Raw genomic sequence first — 23,818 nt, forward strand, 5'->3', positions numbered from 1 at the left:
ACCAACGTGGTGCTACTAGTTAGCATTGACCTTTAATAAGACAAACGCTAGAGTTATAATATCAGTTAAACAGTTTGGATGTTAGGAACAATTTGTGTAATATTGCTCCTATAAACTGACCTGTGGATTATATATACACTTATGTTTTAATGTTATTATATTTCACTAGCACACGTCATAGCCATATTGCTAAATGCTATAAATGTACAGCATTGTGATCGCTGTGTAGGGAGCTGCGGCTGCGAATTATTTACACTCGATCAAGTGCCCTTGGTAGGGATCATGTAGGATTGGGCGCGTCACTTTAAGCGTCATCATTGAGGGACACGGCAGCGTTGTACAGTGTGAGCATGGCTGGTACTGATACAGAGAGGAAACCTGTACTGGAGATGGTGAGTCTGATTATTTATATTCATCGGATTGATATAAATGAACCTAAATGCTTTTGTAGCTAGTGAAAGTAATTTCAGAAGGACTTGTCTGATTTCGTGACAGAAGCAGCGAGTATCTAAAATGTAAATAAACAAACTGTACAGTTTCTGTAGCTCGTCTTTATAAAGTTCAACAACTGGGTACAAAAGTCCGCACATTTTGGGTCTTATTTATTGTTTATTTGCTGAATGTTATGATAGAAAACGTACTGAATTGTCCCTGTAACAGTGTGTTAACTTATCGAAACAACAGTGCATGGAATTTGACCAAGATTGTCCAAACTTTTGCATAAAACCGTAGGTCTAAACATTTATAAATAATTATATTTAATACAGCTCTGTCTGATTTTCTGTCTGAGCTTACGTACTTCATAAAATCCCAACCCAGATCAGCATAAATAATAAATAAACCATAATATCGATATAAATCAAAGTATTGTGGAATGTGGCTGTCTAGCAGTTATTAAAAATAATCAGTGTTAGGTGGAATGATTGTGATTAGGTGATGATACCTGAAACATGTTTGTTTATGCTGTATTCATGACACAGGTATTGTATTATGACAATACTTATAGTTCTGTTGTTTAGCCACTAGGGGGCGCTGTCTGATGGACAGGCTGCATTCTAAACCAGTGATTCCAATCCTCAGGATCAACACGTCAAAAGTCAACCTAAGCTCTTATGACAACTATTAAAGGCGAAGAGTATGTGGACACCCTTCATAATAGTTGTGTTTAGGCCACACCCATTGATAACAGGTGAATTAGATCGATGACTATAGACACTACAAGCTCTGGTGAAACACCTTTCCAGAAGAATGGAGGCTGTTATAACAGCAAGTTATTGGGGAGTGCTCATTGTTGCAAAATAGAAGTGTTCCTTAAACTCATGGTCATGTATTTTATTATTAAATATATGTCATGATCGTCCTTTGATTTCAGACTTTTCTGCAACTATGACTAAGTATTTGCTTTTTAAAAAACTTAAAGGTGACTTAAAGGTGAATTCTGTCATAAGTTTGTGTGAAATAAACAATCATCAGCTGGGTCAGAAATACACATGGTAAAATATGTGGCTCACAAATTAACCTGTCGCAATTATATAACCTTAGCTGACAATTACTTGTCATACAACTTAATCCAGTTAACAATTTAATTGGGCCACATATCAAACTTCTCGCACTTGAATATTATTATATTGTATTGTATTGTACTCAGTCAAACTTTCCTTTTAATTTGGTGTTTGATCTGATTATCAGAATCTGAAGTTGTTTTGAAGATTACATTCTAACTATAAAGCTTTTTATCAGTCCCCTCCTTTGTTCACGTCTTTTATCTTTACAGTTTTGATGTAAACTGCTCCTTCTGTCCTGTGTCAACAGATATTTTCCTGCTCAAAACTATATTTTCCCCTTCATGTGGTCAGTGGAGCTTACTGGCCCTTTACCCCCACCAGCACCACCCTCACTATGTCCGACTTCTCCACCTTTCCTGTTCTTAAGTGGATGCTGATTATCCTTACTGATTTTCAGGACGTGTCAGAGACGTCTGGTTTACTGTAATACTGAGAAACTGTTGGTTTATGTTGGTTTTTATTTAATATTTCTTCATCTGCCAACGTTTATTCATTTAGTGTATTTGATCATTTAATAGTAAAATATAAACTACAACAGAATTAGGAATACACATGCCAAAATGTATAATATCAGTCAACAGTTTATACACATCAGTTTTTTGTTTTTTTTACAGAATAAGTGATCAGTTATGGATGTTAAACTGCTGTTTTATTAACAATTAACAGAAAAGTTATTAATAATTAAATAAGTAATTAAATTAAGCACTGAACTGTAAATATCATAAACACCAGCACCATGTAGAGCAAGCATGTGTTGTGCTGAAAACTTTTGTTTTAAAGAAATATGCATCTCTGCCAGTAGGTGCATCTATTATTGGTAGAGCATGCTTCACTTCTAGGTTGAGCAGGAAAATAGACTTAATGGACATAATTAAATTTATATTAGTAATTATGTTCAGGAATAAGAAGAGCGTACGTAAATCGTCAAATGAATCAATCTAGCTATGTGGTGGTAAAAAAAAAAAACAACAACAATCAGAGGCTTCACATGTGTCAGTAGCAGTGTGTGCTTGCCTCCTAAACATTTTGACCACTGAGGGTGTGTTGGAGTTGGGTTCCAGTGAGCATAAAATATGTTTAATATATCCAAACTGTGGACAATGTAACAGTGAAAAATGCAATTTAAAAAATATAAAAATATTTGGGCACTTAAGGTACAACGTTACTGTTTTTATCATACAGGTCCAGGCAGATGGTGCTGATGACGGCTGTGTTACCTTTGTCCTGCATGAAGAGGACCACACTCTGGGGAACTCTCTCAGACACATGATCATGAAAAAGTACGATCTGCTCTTTATAACATCGTGTACAGATCAGATCAACATCCTGCATGATTCACAATGCTTTTCCTGAGAATAATGCAGCCCCCTGCCCATTCTATTAATAATCAGTGTGAGAACATTAGAGTACATTGTTCTGGTTTGCAGGTCGCTGGCAGCTGATAAACTACATGAACGAAATACATGACCAAGACACCCCTTCCCTAAATTATTAGAATTTGCATAGTCTTTTAGTTTTTGTTTGGGATTTCTGTGTCTGTTCACTTGGTCTGCCATCTTCTCAAAACATGCAGAAGGTAAAGTGGTGACACCAAGGAACACTTTTGGAATTAATTGGTACATGGATTATGAACCTGACCTTTCTGCCAGCACACAAAGTGGATGTTATAACCAGTAAATTAGGAATGTTATGTTAACAAGCTCATGACCAATTTTCCACTTACTTCTGGTCAACAGGTAGGTATTTCTGGATAAATATAAATTTAATACTGCTAGTCTGGATTTCTGATTCACTTCTGATTTGTTACTGATTGTTTAGTTTTTATACTAATGGTGGGAATTCTCTCAATAATGGGAATTATCTCAGACAGCTGACGTGTCTCACTGATCATTCTGTTTTGTTTTTACAGTCCTGATATAGAGTTCTGTGGTTACAGCATCACACATCCATCAGAAAGCAAGATCAACTTCCGCATCCAGACTCGAGGTGAACACTAACGCTGAATTCATTACATCACATTTCTGGTTATAATGAATTTCACTGATATAGCATGAGTGCAATCCAAAAATCATTCATTCAGTCATATGATAGTCATGAAATGTTTTTATTGTGTCAAAATCTGTTTTTACCTGTATTTAAATACAACTTTATAATTACAACATATTTAATGTTTTAAAAAATCATTATTGAGTGTTAAATTTGAGTGCTGCAACACATTACAAAATAGTTTGCACAATGTATTGCAACCCTTTGGGAGCCGTTGACTCCTATAGTTGTGAGTTGTGGTGTCACTGGAATTTCTTGCACATTTTTGCTTTATCGGACACTTCGGCTTTTCAAAAGTTTGGAGTCCATTGTCATAAATTGCTTTTTCTAATGCTCCATATGTTTTTAATGAAAGACAGTTCTGTACTGCAGGCAGATCAGTCTAGCACCTGCATTCTCTTATTATGAGTTGTCTGTCTGTCTATCTACCTGCCTACCTATCTATTTTGTTACGCATACAGAATGTGGATTTATGTCTTGCAGGGTCATTTCTGGAAAATACCTTGTCTAAGGGCAGTTGTAGCCTAGTATCTAAAGTACTGGACTAGTAATCAAAAGGTAGCTGGTTCAAGCACCAACACTGCCAGATACTTAAAGTTGCTTTAGATAAAAGCGTCTCCTAAATGCTAATGTTGATGGCCACATATGTTCGCCAGAAGTATTCTCACTGCAGAAGCATGTCAGTTTTTAATGTAGTGCTGTCAGAAGGATCAAGGTCGTAGACATTCCATAGTGATTATAGCTTTGGCCTTATGCACACAGATTTAGCTGAATTCTGTAAATCTTTGGGTTATGGGCTGTATTTAGTGAGAGATTGTTTTTAAGCTGTTAGACTAACTGATCCCTGTATTAATCATTCTGCTTTATCTGATTATAATAGTGTCACCTTTTTTACCATTTGAAATATATTTTTGTTTGTTTATTTTACAGCCTGGTCTTTATTTGTCCGTGTCTCAAATTTATTGCAATATGTTGCAGGCATTAAATTTGGACTATGCACATATTTACAAAAAGTAATTAAGTTTATAGGGTGAAGCACTGGAATTATGTATGTAGTTTAGAGGAACTTTTTAGGAGACCTACCTTAGTCTGGCGTGAGATGAGTACATTGCATGGATTATCAGAGCAGCTTGTCCACAGTCCGAGGTCAGATGGAGAACAGCTGTGTAGAAGCTCAGATCAGGAAGGAGCTGGGATAAAGGGATATGGTTACTGTCTGCTGCCTCGTCCACACACGCACATAATTGTTATTTAACTATAATTTACAGAATGCAGTAAAGACGTCAGAATGGAAACGTGTGTCTGATTATAATGGGAAGAGGATTTTAGGGGTGAAGACTGTCATTGGAGAAAGTTCACTCCAGTTAGAAATCTTTAAAGCTAAAATAGCAGCTTTGCTCTAATGGTACATCAATTTTACTGTAAATGCTCAAAATTAAATGGACACTTTCTAATTAATGAGTTTAAGGTGGTTTAGTGGTGACCATTCCCCAAAGGTGTATAAAATTAATAAAGTAAATTAAATGATATTGTTACAACTGTGACAACAGTTTGGGAAAAGATCTTAAGGGCCCAAAACGTAAGCATGTATCACTGTAGTATCATTGTTACAGCAGCAAGGACTTGTACATTCCTCTCATATGTTGTGTATATTGATGTAATTGTATTATAACTTTAGTTTAATTAAATGTATACTTTTGTTAGGAGGACTTCCAGCAACTGAACCTCTGCGCAAAGGCTTGAACGATCTTACAGACGTCTGTAAACACGTCCTGCACACGTTCGAGGTAAGATGAGGTCAGGGCTCTGTGCAGGACACTGGAGTTTCTTTAAACCGAGTTTTTCTTCATGTCTGTATAGATTTGAGCTTTGTGCACAGGGTTACAGTGATGTTGGAAACTGCTGCTGCAAAGTTACAAGCGTATCATTTCAATTAGATAATTAATTTATTACACCTGTTAGCAACAGTTGTGGCTGAAATGCATGAATTCAATAATTAGAAGTGGTGTCTCAATAATTTTGTCCCAGTAGGGTATATTACATTATCAAGTATCTGAATTAAAGGGTTTTTATGTTTTTAAGTTAAATAAAACATAATTTTTTTTTTTGTATATTTCAAGCAGGTTGGAGAATTAGCCAAATTCTAACCTGTAATTATCTTATTTGACAGACACGGGTATCAGAGTTTAAAGAAAAACAAGGCGAGGCCATGGATTAATCAGATTTGGAAGTAAGAAGCGGACGATCACATGGGCTTCATTAGATGTTGGACTGTTTGGGGGAAAACCCACCGTTCATCAAATGGCTCTCAGTTCCTGTTTAAAGTCTTCGGTGTTAGAGGAACTCATCTGTACAGCACATTGTCAAGCTTTAGAAACAGTTTTTTTACCGTTGTTAATTACATGTTTTTTTTCTCTGCGTGTATTACATTTTGCATTTGTGATGAATTCCTGTTTTTAGTGCAGCCTCATTATCTTGATTTGCAGAATCTAGCTTGTGTACTTGTATGTACAGGGGTTGGACAATGAAACTGAAACACCTGGTTTTAGACCACAATAATTTATTAGTATGGTGTAAGGCCTCCTTTTGCGGCCAATACAGCGTCAATTCGTCTTGGAAATGACATATACAAGTCCTGCACAGTGGTCAGAGGGATTTTAAGCCATTCTTCTTGCAGGATAGTGGCCAGGTCACTACGTGATGCTGGTGGAGGAAAACGTTTCCTGACTCGCTTCTCCAAAACACCCCAAAGTGGCTCAATAATATTTAGATCTGGTGACTGTGCAGGCCATGGGAGATGTTCAACTTCACTTTCATGTTCATCAAACAAATCTTTCACCAGTCTTGCTGTGTGTATTGGTGCATTGTCATCCTGATACACGGCACCGCCATTGGATGCACATGGTCCTCCAGAATGGTTCGGTAGTCCTTGGCAGTGACGCGCCCATCTAGCACAAGTATTGGGCCAAGGGAATGCCATGATATGGCAGCCCAAACCATCACTGATCCACCCCCATGCTTCACTCTGGGCATGCAACAGTCTGGGTGGTACGCTTCTTTGGGGCTTCTCCACACCGTAACTCTCCCGGATGTGGGGAAAACAGTAAAGGTGGACTCATCAGAGAACAATACATGTTTCACATTGTCCACAGCCCAAGATTTGCGCTCCTTGCACCATTGAAACCGACGTTTGGTATTGGCACGAGTGACCAAAGGTTTGGCTATAGCAGCCCGGCCGTGTATATTGACCCGTGGAGCTCCCGACGGACAGTTCTGGTGGAAACAGGAGAGTCGAGGTGCACATTTAATTCTGCCGTGATTTGGGCAGCCGTGGTTTTATGTTTTTTGGATACAATCCGGGTTAGCACCCGAACATCCCTTTCAGACAGCTTCCTCTTGCGTCCACAGTTAATCCTGTTGGATGTGGTTTGTCCTTCTTGGTGGTATGCTGACATTACCCTGGATACCGTGGCTCTTGATACATCACAAAGACTTGCTGTCTTGGTCACAGATGCGCCAGCAAGACGTGCACCAACAATTTGTCCTCTTTTGAACTCTGGTATGTCACCCATAATGTTGTGTGCATTGCAATATTTTGAGCAAAACTGTGCTCTTACCCTGCTAATTGAACCTTCACACTCTGCTCTTACTGGTGCAATGTGCAATTAATGAAGATTGGCCACCAGACTGGTCCAATTTAGCCATGAAACCTCCCACACTAAAATGACAGGTGTTTCAGTTATTTTGTCCAACCCCTGTATATATAAAGAAACACGTACAAAATCACATCGTGATTTAGTTTAACCTCATTACTAACCCTAAATTGCTCCCATTCCAACTTTTTTGGGATGTGTTGCAGGCCTGAATTGCAGGAATGGGTAAATATTTACAAATACAATAAACCAAACCAGACAAAACACGAAATATTTTGGGTTCACACTGTCTGCATTGAATTAACAGTCAAAGTTAATGTAAAAAGAATGCTTTTTGTATTTGCATTTTCCAACGCTCGCTCACTTTCTTAACTGCTTATCCAATCAGGGTCGCGGGGGTGCTGGAGCCTATCCCAGCTTTTCAATGGGTGCAAGACACACAGTAACACCCTGGATGGGTCGCCAGTCCATCGCAGGGCAGACACACATACACACATTCTTACCTATAGGGCAATTCAGTGTCTCCAATTAACCTGACTGTATGTTTTTGAACTGTGGGAGGAAACTGAACGCAGACACGGGGAGAACATGCAAACTCCACACAGAAAGGACCCAGACCGCCCCACCTGGGGATCGAACCCAGGACCTTCTTGCTGTGAGGCGACAGTGCTACCCACTTAGCCACCGTGCCACCCTAAATAAGAAACAAAAAAACAAATAAACAGTCTAGGGTTTCAAGAAAAACGTTGGGCAAAAAGCTCAACTGTTCCAACATCATTTAATAGGTACACATTCTCCAAAAGAAGTGCAACACACTTTAAAAACGCTGACAACCTCGTGTGATAATGTTTATTGCAGCACATTGGAATACAAAGGAATAATATACAATAGAAATGTATTAGTGAAAAATAGTAACTTTTATAAAGTATTAAACATTTATGCAATAGAAAATAAGTGTGAGTAATAAAGTATCTAAGAATAGTTTAACAACTTTACAGCTTAACAACGTTCATTAAAGTAACGTTCATTCAGAATCATGTTAGTAGTCAAATAAAGAATCAGAAACAGTCCATAAAAACATGAGGAATAAAAATATTCCTAATAAAGCTTCACATGTGTCATGGTAGAATTTCACCTTGATTTTTGGCTTGATTTTCTTAATTTGGTTTTACTTGTTGAGGTAAAAACAGATTTAAACTTAAAGTTTAGTGTCACGTCTGACCAGTAAAAGCAGAAAATTTCTGCCGTATCTTGTACCTTATCATACAATTCTATTTATTGGCATTACATTATTGTTATTATACAATATTTTCTAAAAAGGTAAGCAGTAAAACGGCTTTTGTCTATATACATCTCAGTTATTCATTTACTTCAGTAATAAAACTATTGCAAACACAAAACTTCTACTTCTCTACATTTTCCAAATGAAAGAATGGAAAATTATGTCTTCTATTCTTTCATCTTTCTATGAATTAGTTGTTTTTGCTTCCATGTAAATTGGGACGTGTCAGATATAGATAAATCAGCACTCATTGTGTTGCATCTATTTAACTAATTATATGTTATGAATTAATTAATAATTATACACCGATCAGCCATAACATTAAAACCACCTCCTTGTTTCTACACTCACTGTCCATTTTATCAGCTCCACTTACCATATAGAAGCACTTTGTAGTTCTACAATTACTGACTGTAGTCCATCTGTTTCTCAACATGCTTTGTTAGCCCCCTTTCATGCTGTTCTTCAATGGTCAGGACCCCCACAGAGCAGGTATTATTTAGGTGGTGGATGATTCTCAGCACTGCAGTGACACTGACATGGTGGTGGTGTGTTAGTGTGTGTTGTGCTGGTATGAGTGGATCAGACACAGCAGCGCTGATGGAGTTTTTAAACACTTCACTGTCACTGCTGGACTGAGAATAGTCCACCAACCATATATATCCAGCCAACAGCGCACCATGGGCAGCGTCCTGTGACCACTGATGAAGGTCTAGAAGATGACCGACTCAGCAATAATGAGCGATCGTCTCTGACTTTACATCTACAAGGTGGACCAACCAGGTAGGAGTGTCTAATAGAGTGGACAGTGAGTGGACACGGTATTTAAAAACTCCAGCAGCGCTGCTGTGTCTGATCCCCTCATACCAGCACAACACACACTAACACACCACCACCATGTCAGTGTCACTTCAGTGCTGAGAATGATCCACCACCTAAATAATACCTGCTCTGTGGTGGTCCTGTGGGGGTCCTGACCATTGAAGAACAGCATGAAAGGGGGCTAACAAAGCATGCAGAGAAACAGATGGACTACAGTCAGTAATTGTAGAACTACAAAGTGCTTCTATAGGTAAGTGGAGCTGATAAAATGGACAGTGAGTGTAGAAATGAGGTGATTTTAATGTTATGGCTGATCAGTGTAAGTATAATATATATTTATTAGGGCTCTGTGCTTGTTTTTACGATCGTTTGTTGAATAATGTGATTTTTATATTTCTCAGATAAAGCAACATTAAAAAGTGTCATAAAACAGACGTACTTTCATACTTTCAGCTATAACATTATCAGAAACAAAAACAAACACCCTCGTTCTGTTCTGATAAACCATAAGCGAACAGCCTGGGCTTTGAGGAGTTTGCAAAACATCAGACAATCTTCAGTCGAAGACTAGGTTTAGTCCCATTCCAGTGTACTTTCAGTATTTCAGTTCTATTGTGGTCCCACCCAGCAATGATAACATTCCATATTTAGCCAGTTCATCTGACTTCATATTTCAAAAGACTTGTTGTGATCTGGTGCTGGAAAAGCTCCTCCAGTCGCTTATCCTGGTCCATACTAAAAGTAAAAGCTTGATGGACTGAGGAGGATCGTTGGAAGATGCTGTGGGGTACAGGGTGAAGCCCCTTGTACCTGGGACCTGTGGGTTTCCAGGTTGGGTGGTGGATTTAAGTTGAGCTGTACTTCTGACTGGACCGTGAGCTGGAGCGATCCAGGCCGTTAACATGGCACGAGCCTTTCCAGCGGATTCCTGACCCGAGGTCGTCGGCGGAAGAAATGTTCCTTTGGCACCAGCAGCACAGACAGGACTGAAGAAACAAGACACAGTGGAGAATCTTACATTTAGCTTTAAAGCTTCTTAAAGTAACTACAGTAGTTAAAGTGGGCTGTGTCTAAAATCACACACTAATGTAGTGCATTATTAATAGTGCTCTTAGAGTGGTATTAGTTCCTCACTATGTATTACACAGGATGTGGTTTGGGATGCAACCAAGAAATTACCAAAGAAAGTTAACTAGACTTTGCCCAGGTTGGCCTCTAAGCCTACAGCAGTGTACAGCTTGCTTGGCTGTAAGCAATGTTCTCCATGTACATATCTAATAGCTTCTAATTAATGGCAAATCTGTTTTTAGTGGTTCTTCAATTGCATTTGACATTTACATGAATTTCCTTTTAGCATTAGTTGACAGTTTCAGGATTCATCTTGACCTTGGCAAAGAGACAACTGTTCCTTGTACTTTTTAATAGTTGGTATAAAAAAAAGACATATTTTAATGTTTTAATGATGTGCTCATCAAAAATAATAGAATTTCTGATGTGTCCTCTACAAGGTTATATAAACATTTAAACGTGTCCATATATTTATATAAATACCAAGATGGAACTGGTCGGAGTACCTTAAAACAGTTTTTGAACTTCTGACTGACGAAGTAGAGCGCCACCGGGTTGATGCAGGAGTTCAGGGAAGCCATGTTGATGCCAATGTAATCCATCACCAGAAGGAAGCTAGAAGAAAGGGGTGAAAAGGGGAAAGGTGAGGGAGAAGTAAACAGGAAGTGAGCTGTGGGAATGCTCGGTACTTCTATGAACTGCTCTTCCTAAGTGGGAGGGTCTGCTGATGAATGCTGACGGTGTTTTGGAAAAGCTTCACCCCTCACAACTGTTCAGCAGACCACTAATGACTAAACCTGGTTTAATAAGTGTAGACACTCACTGTCCACCGTGTACACGGCTGTGATATGAATTCTTGTTGGATTCTAGTTGTGGAATCACATGACCAAACTGTAAGTCTTAAAAGCAATATTCAAAAGTATGTAGACACCATAAATTAATACAATGTCATTTCTGGCAATTACTCTTTATACAATTTCATAAAGAAACCTAATACTAATAGGGGCAGTTGTAGCCTAGCGGTTAAGGTACTGGACTAGTGATCGAAAGGTTACTGGTTCAAGCCCCACCACTGCCATATTTCCACTGCTGGTTTCTTAAGCAAGGCCCTTAATGCTTAATTGCTTAGACTGTATACTGTCACTGTACTGTAAGTCGCTTTGGATAAAAGCGTCCACTAAATGCTGAAAATGTAAATGTACTTTTATCTAGTACTTTTTTAAAACACACCACATGGGCAAAAGTATGTAGATCCGTACCCTAATTACTGAGTTTCGGCTACAAGGCTACAACGTGTATTAATTCAATGTATTCAACTTTAAGGATGAGACATGGACCATAAAGACGTAGTTTAATGAGTTTAGTGAGGGGAGTGTGGGGGAACTTTAATGGCCTGCACAGAACCTTGACCACAACCCCACTCTACACCTTTAGGATGAATTGAAAAGTTGTTTTTTAAGTCAACTTAAACTGAAAAATTGGGCTCAAATTTATACAAAATCCCAAATCCAGTGGAATCCGTTGGAAAGCTTTGCCAGATGAGTGTGTGCTGTTATAGCATAGAAACACCATATCGTTATTGACTTATTGATGCAAAGCCCACCTACAAGACCCTTTACTAAAGCTCCCATACCTAATATTTTTGATCTTGCCATGCCCTAGTCTGTACATACCTGAGAAGCTCACATCGGTTGGGGTCGTTTGGGTTGTAGATGGTTCTTTTCAGGATGCGACTGAGGTGCAGAGGGAGCCAGCACAGAGCGAAGACCACCACCAGACAGAAGACTGTTTTAGCAACTTCATGTCTCTGAATCAGATACAATCAAAATGTCTCAACATTCATGTGAAAATATAAATAAATAAATACATTTAGGAGTTCTAAGTAAGTGAGATGTACACTATATGGACAAAAGTTTTGGGACACCCATTCTAATGATGAAATTCATGTGTTTTAGCCCCAACAGGTGTAATAAACCAATTATATAAAGGAAACGATATGCTTCTAATGCAATTTCCTGTTCAGCATGCTCTACAAAGAGAAGCTTGGTTTAAATTCACTCCAGTGGCCTGCAGACAGCCCTGACCTCAGCCCCACTGAACAGCTTTGGCATGAACTGGAACACCAGTTCAGGCTTTCTTGATCAACATCTGTGGTCAGGTGCCCAAATACTTTTTGCAGATAGTGTATTTAAAAGGAACCAGTACCTGCTTCATGTGATCATTGAGGGCGATGCGCATTCCCTTCTTCCTTTTCAGCATCTCACAGGACATGAGGGTGTAAAAGACCCCGGTGCAGGCCAGGGGTAAACAAAAATAAAATCCAAACAGCCACCAGTCCTTTACTTCCTGATAAAACTGAAGGCAGAAATAAATTTGCAAGTTCAATACAGGGAAGTGGTTACACAGACTATTAAAAATACAGTGATACCGGCTGCAGCAATGTTAAGCAGCAATCAAAACACTTTCTCTTCTGGGTTCAAACCAGGGCTTTGTCTAGACGATTTAATTTATGTTTGTCTGGTTTTAGATAATTGTCCTGTTGCATAACCCAATAACACCTCAGCTTCAGCTCACTGGCAGATGATTTCACATTCTGCTCATTGGAACCAAACACACCCCCACATCACCACAATATCACCATGTTTGATTGTTGTTATAATTTTTTACTATGAAATGCTGGATGCCCTGCTTATAGAACCTTAACCTAAAACAATTCGGGATCAAAACTAAAGGTTTAGATGGTGTTTTTTGTGAGTTGTCACTTAGCACTTGAAGATTTGAGTAGAATGATGGGTACTTTATTGGTACCTGTAGGAACTGTGTGTTCTGTTGAGGATGAAGCAGGCACACTCGCAGTTTTTGTCCCCTGTAGTTCATTTCCATCATGTCGAAAGCCAGAGCCTCAGGTACTGCCAGCAACACCGATACCAACCAGATGAGGGTTACCTGCACTGCCTTCCATAAAGGAATCCCCATCCCCTTCACCCGGCTCCATGAGGTCACAGCATGGTATCTGATCACAGAGCAAACGAACAGTGAAGAATGCTTAATAACATTAACATAGAGTAATTATAGAGGCTTCATGAGTATTGTGAAGTGAATCCAAAAACGGGAAAGAAAACATTCAGTTATCAGGTGCAGAATCACATGTACAGAATCACATGTACAGAATCACTGTTGGGCCCTTGAGCAAGGATAAAAGCGTCTGCTAAATGCTGAAAATGTAAATGCAAAACAATGAAATAGGATTGAATAGGTGTTAAAACTGTATTGTTATGTATACAGGTTCTTCGTAGGTCTGTTCAGGACATTACTAACGTACTTAAATACAGAGTACAAAACTCTACTTCAGCAAAATTACAATCAAATCATGATTAAACGTATGTGAGGACCTGAATGTAAGCTTGATGGATGTCCCATTTTAAAAACATGTCAATAATACATATGCTGCTGTTTTTGATAATGTCCTGTCTTTTTGCCTATGCCCTGTTATGTTTAATTGTGTTGTTTTTTGTCTGTCTTCCCTTGTGTAATTGTACAGTACTGTAATTTGTAAATTGTAACTTGTAATTGTGTAATTTGTAAAGAACTGTGACACTGCAATTTCCTTCGAGATCAATAAAGTCTTATCTTATCTTATCATATCATAAACATTTATTTATAGTAACAGATTTCCTAATCTGTTGCAATTATGTTGGAGGAATATAATAATATAATATAATAATTAAATAAAACAGATTCTACATGGAGTAGAATTTTGGCCCTAATGGTTACAAGGTGAACATGTTTTTTTACTCTGGAACCATAGGTGACAACATGTTAGTAATTGTTTAAGGGAGTCTACCATGTTTCATTTGTAAGCAAAAAGGATTGTGGTGGAAAGGACGGCTCCTCAGGACACGTCCATAAGGGGAAAAGTAAACTAGTCAGCTCCGGCTCTGTGTTCCTTAGATGTTGTTTTTTAGTCATATATGATCTAGTATACTTGCTCGGAGGAACAATTCTGTTTCAACTTATTTTCAATATTAAAAGCAATCACATTTTGATTAGCACATATTATATAAATAATATTTGTATATTTAATTCACCATTTCCCCTCTTATTAGGAATGGCTCGTTTCTATTTGTTCTGTATTATTATTTATAATAGAATTAATTAATTTGACGTCTGATTCACACAGTATAGGATGGGTGTTAAAACTGTGTCTTTATGTATACAGGTTCTTCGTAGGTCTGTTCAGGACATTCTCTTACTGACCGGTCGATACTGAGAGCACACAGGCTGAGAACTGTGATTCCCACTGAAGTTTTCTGGATAAACGGCATGAGCTTGCAGATGTAAACACCAAACGGCCAGTCTTCTGCCAACAACTAAAGAGAAAATACAAGAAAATATTAATAACCAGACCATTCATGTGTGAATTTAGATTTTTAGGTTTAGATTTTAGTTAAGATTACACATCAGTAGTTATTTGACTTATTTTCCCACTTAGTTTCCTGTTTATTCTGCAAGAAAAAACTGTAAAATTGGAGCCTAAATGTTGATGCCTATTTTAATCCAGCAGATTTTGCTATATTTTTAGCAAACCCTAAATAAGACACCTAACGCAGGATGTAGTGAAAAGAGAGTAAACTGGAATTCGGCATCTGTGATTAAAATAGTCCTGTTTTCTAATCAAATCTTTCATTCATAAATGTATTTAATAATTGATTTCTTTGATTTGTTTAATTATTTAAAATTATTTAATAGGACAGACATACAGTAGCAGAGGCAATTATAAAGGGGGCAATAACTTTTCCTCCTCACTGTATATCTGAAAGTAGTGCAAGTGTAAAAAATGTGTTTGCCACATAAAATACAGCCCACCTTAAACACATTAAGAGGGATTGCGATGAGGATGTAGAGAAGATCTCCTAAAGCTAAGCTCCCGATGAGCACGTTGGGCCCGTTCCTCATGCACTTGTTCTTGTAGATGATCCGCAGGAGCGTGGAGTTCCCGATGATCCCCACCACAAAAATCACGCAGGATATGATGGTGTTGATGTACTTAAAGGTGTGCTTGATCTCGCTGGGTTTGTTGCACATCGGTGGGAAAGGGAAGCGTGGCGAGTTCTTCTGTCCAACCTGGTTAACGCTTGAACCATTCCACGCCATGTTTTCCACGTCTGGATTGGAAACAATGCTGGGAGAAACTTGGGTGGAGTCACGGCTAAACCGTGAAGCCCAAGCGCAGCTGGTCAGAAGAAGAACCAACCACATGCCCTTCATTCTGCCCTGAAACATGGGAGCAGCTTTTGAAGGGTTCCTTCAGCAACGTGCTTCACCTGCGCCAGAAAACACAACGTTAGATGAGATTAAGAAGATTGTGCTCTTACATGTGGGGTAAAGTTGAGTTCATGGAAGAAGACAAGATCTTTGTGGAAGAGGTCATGGAGAGACCTACTAGAGTGTTTGCTTTGGAAGGAACTGGGTGCTTTTCAGCTGCCGAGCCCACACACAGCACAATGAACACATGCAGTTCATGTAATCATAGCAGCATGGGGGATACAAACCAGACTCAAAGGAATCTTGACATTTCTTTTGTGTTAATTCATTTTTTAGATTTTGTCTCACCATCATTTAACGTATACAGATAATGTATGGCCAAAACTATACGGACACCTCACCATGAACTTGATAGACATCTCATTCCAAAAATATGGGCATTAATATCCCCCTTCCTTTGAGCTCTAACAGCCGTTTCACCAGATTTTGAAGTGTGTCATCTAAAATTTGTGCTCATTCAGTAAAGATAACAAGGTTGGGCTCTGATGTTGAACCTGATAAGGCATGTTCTTTGATCAACATTGCAAACCTGTTCAATGGGGTTGCAGTCAGGGCTCTGTGAAGGCTACTACTCCAAACAAACATTGTCAAAAATGTCTATATAAACCATGTTTTGTGCACAAGAGTATGATCACACACCTTTTGGCAATGGGTGTAGTTAAAACACTTCAACTTAAGAATTAGGAGGGGTGTTTTGGTCAGACTGTGTAGATTCTTTGATTCCCTTCTGCCTCACTGGTGTCCCTGAGTAAATGCTAAAAAATTAATGAAATCTTTCCATTCTTATGGGATAGAATTATCTCTGACTGTTCTGTACCATAACAGGGTACTATAGTTATTCTATATGCTCACAGTGTGGGGTTTTTATTCTCTGTTCCACTCATTTCTGATGAACGTTTCCCTTACCGGCCCCTCAGTTTTATTATATTAGATTCTCAGGGCCGTGATGGAGCTGTACACAGAGAAGGTCTTTCTCTTTTTAGTCTGAAGGGCATCAGAAGTCATGTGGACGTCTCAGTATGAATAGCTTGATTGATGGACCTCTGAGACTTAACAGCTAGCTGAATCTGAAGTATAATAATGGGTGGTTTTTTATAAATTATGTGCTTCTTACTTTGTGGCAATGGTTTGAGGAAATCATTTTACTATTTTAGTATGAAAGTACTCTGTACAAAAGAAAAGGTCCTCGGGATGAACTGGAACATGAATTGTCATCATCAGCCAGGCTTTCTAGTCCAACATCAGTGCCTGACTATAGAAATGTGTTATTGACTGAATAGGCAGAAATGTGACGGCTGTTGTAACTGCAAAAAGGGGATAACTCAATTGTTTTATGATCAGGTGTCCACATATTCTGGTAATGTACATTTTTGGTTTACGTAATTTCTGTAACTGTTCTTTTCTTGTCAATAAATACAGCAACATACACAAATTTAGGTTCTTTAGTTTTTCCACCATTCATACCCAAGCAAGCTTTAGATTATAATGGTTTTAAAGGCTGTAAACTTAGTCCTGTACAGACCGTCAGTTCCTGATACTTTCCTGTAATAATTTCCTGATTCCTTTCCTGTAATGCTTCTGCAGTGATTTATTGGGACTTTATATCTGTACCTAAGTGTTCCAACTTTAAAAGTGTTCCAGTAATCCACCTTGCATATCTCACTAACCAAAAACAACAAACGCTATTCAACTCAGCCTTAGAACAACCCATCATGTTGTGCAACTTTAAAAGCAAAAAAGGCTGTTTAATAGGAACGTTATGACATGTTGTCTGTATCCAAATGCAATTAATAATTTATAATCTAGAAAGTTCTTTTGTACTGATGGAATTTACATTTGCTGCTGCCCTTTAATTCTGGGGAGTCGAGTTCACCCCTGAATGGCCCAGACTCCCAACCCAAAGGTGTTGGACAGGGTTGAGCTCAGGGTTCTGTGTATATACATACACCACAACGTGATGTGCAGCCCAATATTTTTCAGATATTGAAAGGTTCTTTGGCAATATTGTGCTTGTATTGTACAACATGCAATACTAGAACAGAACCATTACAATATCTGAAAAAATTTGTTTGTGTTGTATTATTTGTATATTAGTCATATCCAGTTAACCAGTTGTATATTTTCTCCACTTCTGCAGACCACTACCCTGCCTGAGAGGGGCCATACCTAACAAAAGTCCCCTCAGACATGTGTGCAGTTGCCAACTGCTTCTTTCTACCTTACAGAGATGATAGGGGGTAGAAAACTGTACGGAGAATGACTGTTTTCTGTTATTCACCATCTCTGTGCAGGCACCTTCAACCGGCCAGCAGAGGCTGCAATCTCAACAGTAATGTAGAATCCTTTCAACCTTCCTCCCAACAGACACAGCCAATCGTGTCTGCGCAGGTGCATGGCTGGTCAATAGCACAGTTACCTCTCGCATTTTCAACTAATATCATGACTGAATCAAAAACAGCAAAAAATTGTCCTTATACAAAAGAATCAGTGTGATGGCAGTGAAACTAGAGATCAATAAGCGAGGTGAAAGGCAAAGTTCACTGGTCATGACCTTCAGCAGATATGAGGGTTACATGTACACAGATTTGTACGGGCACTGAATTTGACCATTTTTTGGAGAAGAAACGAAGTACAACAGCTTCATTGCTCACATGTAGCAATTCATCTAGACGTCCTAAAGCTGCCTCGGGCCGATTTGGGGTTTTGTGAATCCTTCCTTTGTTTGGTTGAATGAGAACTTGTGAACAGTGTCTGCTCACATGGGGCAGAAACGACCCAGAGAAAGTAATAAATGAAAATTGAATTTAAGAATTAAAATTAAATCCTGAACCGACCAAGTGCAAGTTTAGAGTGAAGCACGATGGCTTTTTAACTAACATGGTTGAACGTTATGGAACGTCTGTTCTCACATCTGTGTTCTTGTTAAAACATTTGTCAAATAACTACAAAAACTATTATTATTTAACAAAAAAAACATAATCGATTGACCCCCATGTTTAAACCTGAAATCACATAATGAAAATGTTATCCGATTAAATAGTAGTAGACACAACTTGATCATGAAATGTTTCCAAGACACTGCAAGACAAATACACTATACTGGGACGCCCCTTCTAATTTTTTATATATAAATTATGTAAAGGAAACGATATGCTTCCAACAGTTCAGGAAAGGCTTTTTTTTTTTGTCCCTGTGCACAAAGCAAAGCTCCATAAAGACATGAAGAAAATCTGGGTTTAAAGAAACTCCCGTGCCCTGTACAGCGTTCTGACCTCAGCCTCACTGAACGGCTCTGGAATGAATTGGAACGTCAATTGAGGCTTTTGTGACCAACATTAATTGCCAGTCATAAAAAGTTCTTTAGACTGAGTGGGGACAAATTCCCACAAAGTCTTGTAAGATGCCAACTCAGAAGAGTGGTTGTTGTTATGGCTGAAAAGATCACTTTATGTCACACTATTTTAATACCATGGGATGTCCAACAAGCTCATGGTCAGGTGTCCAAATACTTTTGGCCATAAAGTGTAATTAAGGGACCTTGAAAATGTACAAAATTATAAAACAATCGGTGAGTTCATAACTTCATCACTGTTTCACAATTTTAAGAAACTTGTTTCAACAGTGGTCTATTTTCAACCTGCACAATTTGGAGTAGTTTCCTCGTGCTGATTTGAATGCATTAATTATAATGACACGTGATTCCCTGCTACAGTACCAACCATAATCAAAACTTCTAAGCAAAATGTACCCCTATCCTCCCCCGAAAAAAAACAACAGATTTGTGTATGATCAGCACTGTATTAACATTGAGAGCACATGCATACATGAACATGTTTCTTTAACTCTGCACTGGAGCAGCTTAATGTTTATATAATCATTTCATGTATTTATTTAAGTTTTTTATATTGATTTGTATATTGAGTTTTAAGTATACTGCTTTTCATTTCCATATACAGGTCCTATTATAACATTATGTGATTCAGATTTATTTATAAGTATATATTGTTGTTTAAAGGGTTTTTTATAATTTGTATATGTTTAGGTTTTGTTACTAATAGAAAAAAAAATGTAAATAACTTGTTTTATGCTGAGAATTTTCTGCTCTTAAGAAACCCCAAAGTGGTTCTGTTGATCTGATTCATCTCTTGCTGTACTTTTACTTTAAACAGTGACCTGTGAACACTGACCAGCTGCAGCTGTTTCAAGTCGAAGCAGCTCAAGATGTTTTAAATATTGACTCAGTAGTGGATGGTTACAGTAAACATCTCACTACAGTGCAAACGGACGGGCAGAGAAAATGAATCTAGAATTATTTTAATTAAATCTAAATCTGCACTGTATTAATGGGCAGTGGAAGCTCAGCTTTTTAATTCACTGGACTGTTTGTTGCTAGTTTAAGCCCTGACAATGCCAAGTTTTAACTGTTGGGCCCCCCAAAGAAGGCCCTTATAAGATACTAAACTGCTTGCATTGTATTTAGGTTTGGATCGATGCAGAAACTGTAAATGACATTAGTCTAAATCATTTTGGTAATTATTAGTTTACATTAATCTAAATCTACTAAAACTGTAAATAATTAGAAATAGTTAGAATAAGTCATAAGTCTTAAATGGGAAGAAATACCAGTAATAAAAGTGGTTTTATGATTACTGTAGTATGGAAATATTTGTTTACCAGGTATTTTACTTTTATGCTTGACTTGTTCAGTATATCCACACACAAAATCATATGTTTAAACATACATGTGACATAAAAAATCCAATACAACAAATACAATCACACCAGCATATAATAAACTAAAATGAAACAGAATAAAGTCAAATTAGAAAATAAGATCTAGCAGTATATGATGTTTTATAGGGTTTAACAGATTTGGTTGATTAGTGAGAGCTGTCAAAGATGATCTTTCCTTCTGGTTCACATTTATTAACAGTGATAAATCAAGATGTTCATAACGTTTAACAGATTTGTTTTAGGCTGATGTTTTAATTCTCTCATTTTGCTTTCATACTGAACATGTTATGTTATTACATGTAGTTTAATATAGACTGTTTTATTTTAAAAGAAGACTATATTATGCTGTGTTAACAATCTATTGTGTTTAATAAACTCACAATGCTGTACATTTATAAAACTGTATAAAAGTATAATTCAATACATGAGAAAACTAAAAACGTACAAAAGTTAATAGAAATATAAAACAAGTTGTCACTTTCGCACACTTGGTCACTTTAAATTGCTTCTGTTTTAAAATTTATTTAAGTTTCTTTTTTATTTCAATTTCAATTTTTGTATTTTTCTACACTTTTAGGTTTTAAAAACATTTCTATTTTTTGTATAAATATATATTTTGTCTACTTTGTCTATTTTGTAACTAATGTGGCTGAGCAGTCACTAAAGCATTTCACTGCCAGTTGTACTGTGTATGACTCTGTATGTGACAAATAAACCTTGATTTGATTTGATTTGAAGTTATAAATAGAAACAACAAAATAAAACACACTAATAATAGTTTACTGGTAGTTGTTTTGTCTCAGTATAAGTAAAATAAGTTTTACTATAAGTAAATGGTACCATCACATCCAGTCTCTCCATTAAATTCGCACTTTGGTTGAAGTTTCTCTCATCTGTGTTTCATGTTCATGCAGTTTAAGTCCTAATGAGAAGTGCTGCACACATTACCCAGCTTACCTTCAGTCTGCACTAGATTTTGCCCACTTTTCCGCTCGTGTTTGCGGTTCCTCCTCTTATAATCCCACTGTGGTGTGTAATTACTGTGTCTCTGGTCCTGGTGTGAGCATGAGAGGAAAGCGGAGCTGCTGATGCGCAATGGAGTTTGATCCAAAATCCACTGATGCAGGAGAGTGTGTGTGTGTGTGTGTGTGTGTGCGTTTGCGTGCGTGGGCGTGGGGAGTGTATATGTATGTGTGTGTGTGTGTGTGTGTGTGTGGGGGGGGGGGTGTTCGAGTGAGGAAGGGGCGGTTGCATATGTGTGTGTGTGTGTGTGTGTGTTTGCAATCAGCATTTAGCAGATGCTTTTATCCAAACCGACTTACACTTGTGACTGAATACAATGCAAGAATTGAAGACAGTGAATGTAGAAAAATATTTCTACATTCAACACAGAAAGCACCAACTCATCCACAATGGTGCATCTGGGAACCTGGGTTTGATTCTTGCCTGTGGTCACTTTGTGTAAGGGGTGATGGTGTGATGGTGTTGGAGGGCTTTGCTGTATCAGGACCTGGGTGACTTCCATTAAAAAAGGTGAAAATAATTTCACACTCCATAAAAAAATTGCAAGGTTATCTGTTTGTAATCTGAAGTTGAAGTGTGATTGGTTTATGTGGCAGGAAAGTGATCCAAAACAAAAAGAAAGCTGATTCACATCCAAAACACTGACAAGAAACAGAGAACAGGTTTTGGAAGGGTCTAGTCAGATCTGAGCTGAGCCCAACAGAGATGCTGTGGTGAGACCTGAAAAACAGCAGTGCGCCTGATTCAAAGCAGTTCTGCAATTGATCATGCTGTCTGTATTATGTAACAAACCTTTCCGTTTACTTCTGGAACAATCAAATTATTCGGTAAGTATTAACACTAACACAAGTTTTACAACAATAAAACAATAAACAATAAAAGTTTTAGTTTAGATTTACTTATATTTTATGTTGTATTTTCACAGACTGTCACAGCTAACATAGCACATTCCTGTTCACTTCCTGAACGTTTGGCACAATCAACCACAATTTAAAAGTAAAATACATCGATCAGCACTAAATTAAGCATATTACTGACAATTTATAAAAAGTAAACAGCTCCCATCAGCTGCACATGACTCCCAAATAGCTTTAAAATGAGCTTGGGCTGTTAGTAACAATGGCTTCCTGTGTTGGTGCGACAACACGGGTGTAAAATTCACAGAAAGTGGCTGGAAATAGCCTGACGGCTTGCTAAATTTAGTGAGATTAAGCCTTAGGCAAGACAGCCATTGGGGTTTATCTTTATTGGGGCTTGTGGCCAGCTGGAAAAGAGGAACCCAGGTTCCCTTCACGTCTGGAGCCACTTTGACCTCGGAGGCATCAGTACCTCACAACAATGTGCATTGTTAAAAAAAAGTCATCAAGGTTCATCTATATATAGATGTGAAGTACGAGTCTGATGCATTATCCTACAGCTGCATAAACACAAGGGTACTGAGACGTTTAGCACGGTTTATAAGTCAATCTGGGTCTGATTTACTTAACACCTGCAGAAAATGTACAAGCTGGTTAAGCTCTGTGGAACATCACTGTGTTTAAATTACTACTAAATTACTACTTACTGCTGCACTACTAACCGGTACATGTGGACACTAGTATTTATTTATTTATTCATATTTATTAATAAGACACAGGGAGAACATGCAAACTCCACACAGAAAGGACCCGGACTGCTCCATCTGGGAATCAACATTTTCTTAGAAATATAACAAAATATACATACAATAACTAAATAATTTGGGAGTTTATACAATTTCCCTCCTAATTTCTAATTATAGATTATGATGACTAAAGCTTTTGTCCATATAAATAGGGTTAGTTTGAGTGAACCTATTAAAATACATGACACAGTCTCCAGGTCTCCTGCCAAAAGAAAATTTGTCTGGATGGTCAATGCACCCCTTAGACTGAGCCACAAACATTTTATTGGGAAATATCTCACAAAGCATAATATAGATTTGTCTGCAGTTTATTTAAATTAAGCTTTTCTTCATGTCCTGCACAGGGGCACACTCATGCTGAAACGGGAAAAGTCAAGTCAAATTTATTTATATAACGCTTTTTACAATGAACATTGTCTCAAAGCAACTTTACAGAATCCAGGACCAACAGACCAAAAAAAAACCTATTGAGCAAGCCGAGGGCGACAGTGGCAAGGGAAAACTCCCTTAAAATTACAGGAAGAAACCTTGAGAGGAACCAGACTCAGCAAGGACCCGTCCTCTTTGGGTGGCCTGGAGGATTTACACAAATCATACAAACACAAAATTAAATTGAACTGAAAGTTATAACTAGCAA

At 37.9% G+C, this 23,818-nt stretch overlaps 2 protein-coding genes across 2 annotated transcripts; one reads left to right on the top strand and one right to left on the bottom strand.

The window, feature by feature from the left end:
* Window positions 1–323: 323 nt before the first annotated feature.
* polr1d (RNA polymerase I and III subunit D) lies at window positions 324–6,058 on the top strand. Its single transcript, XM_063000384.1, has 5 exons — window positions 324–392; window positions 2,748–2,845; window positions 3,475–3,551; window positions 5,316–5,398; window positions 5,782–6,058. The coding sequence occupies exons 1-5, from the start codon at window positions 351–353 to the stop codon at window positions 5,827–5,829; spliced, it is 348 nt and encodes a 115-aa protein (XP_062856454.1). The 5' UTR covers window positions 324–350; the 3' UTR covers window positions 5,830–6,058.
* Window positions 6,059–10,183: 4,125 nt separating this feature from the next.
* Window positions 10,184–15,704, bottom strand: LOC134318782 (endothelin receptor type B-like). The gene is made up of 7 exons (XM_062999710.1): window positions 15,303–15,704; window positions 14,694–14,806; window positions 13,245–13,449; window positions 12,642–12,791; window positions 12,110–12,243; window positions 10,943–11,051; window positions 10,184–10,354 (listed from the first exon to the last, which is right to left on the bottom strand). Exons 1-7 carry the CDS (start codon window positions 15,702–15,704, stop codon window positions 10,214–10,216), a joined length of 1,254 nt encoding a protein of 417 aa, XP_062855780.1. The 3' UTR covers window positions 10,184–10,213.
* Between the last annotated feature and the right edge of the window lie 8,114 nt (window positions 15,705–23,818).

The sequence above is a fragment of the Trichomycterus rosablanca genome, chromosome 8 (assembly GCF_030014385.1).
Source record: "Trichomycterus rosablanca isolate fTriRos1 chromosome 8, fTriRos1.hap1, whole genome shotgun sequence".
Classification (NCBI taxonomy): domain Eukaryota; kingdom Metazoa; phylum Chordata; class Actinopteri; order Siluriformes; family Trichomycteridae; genus Trichomycterus; species Trichomycterus rosablanca.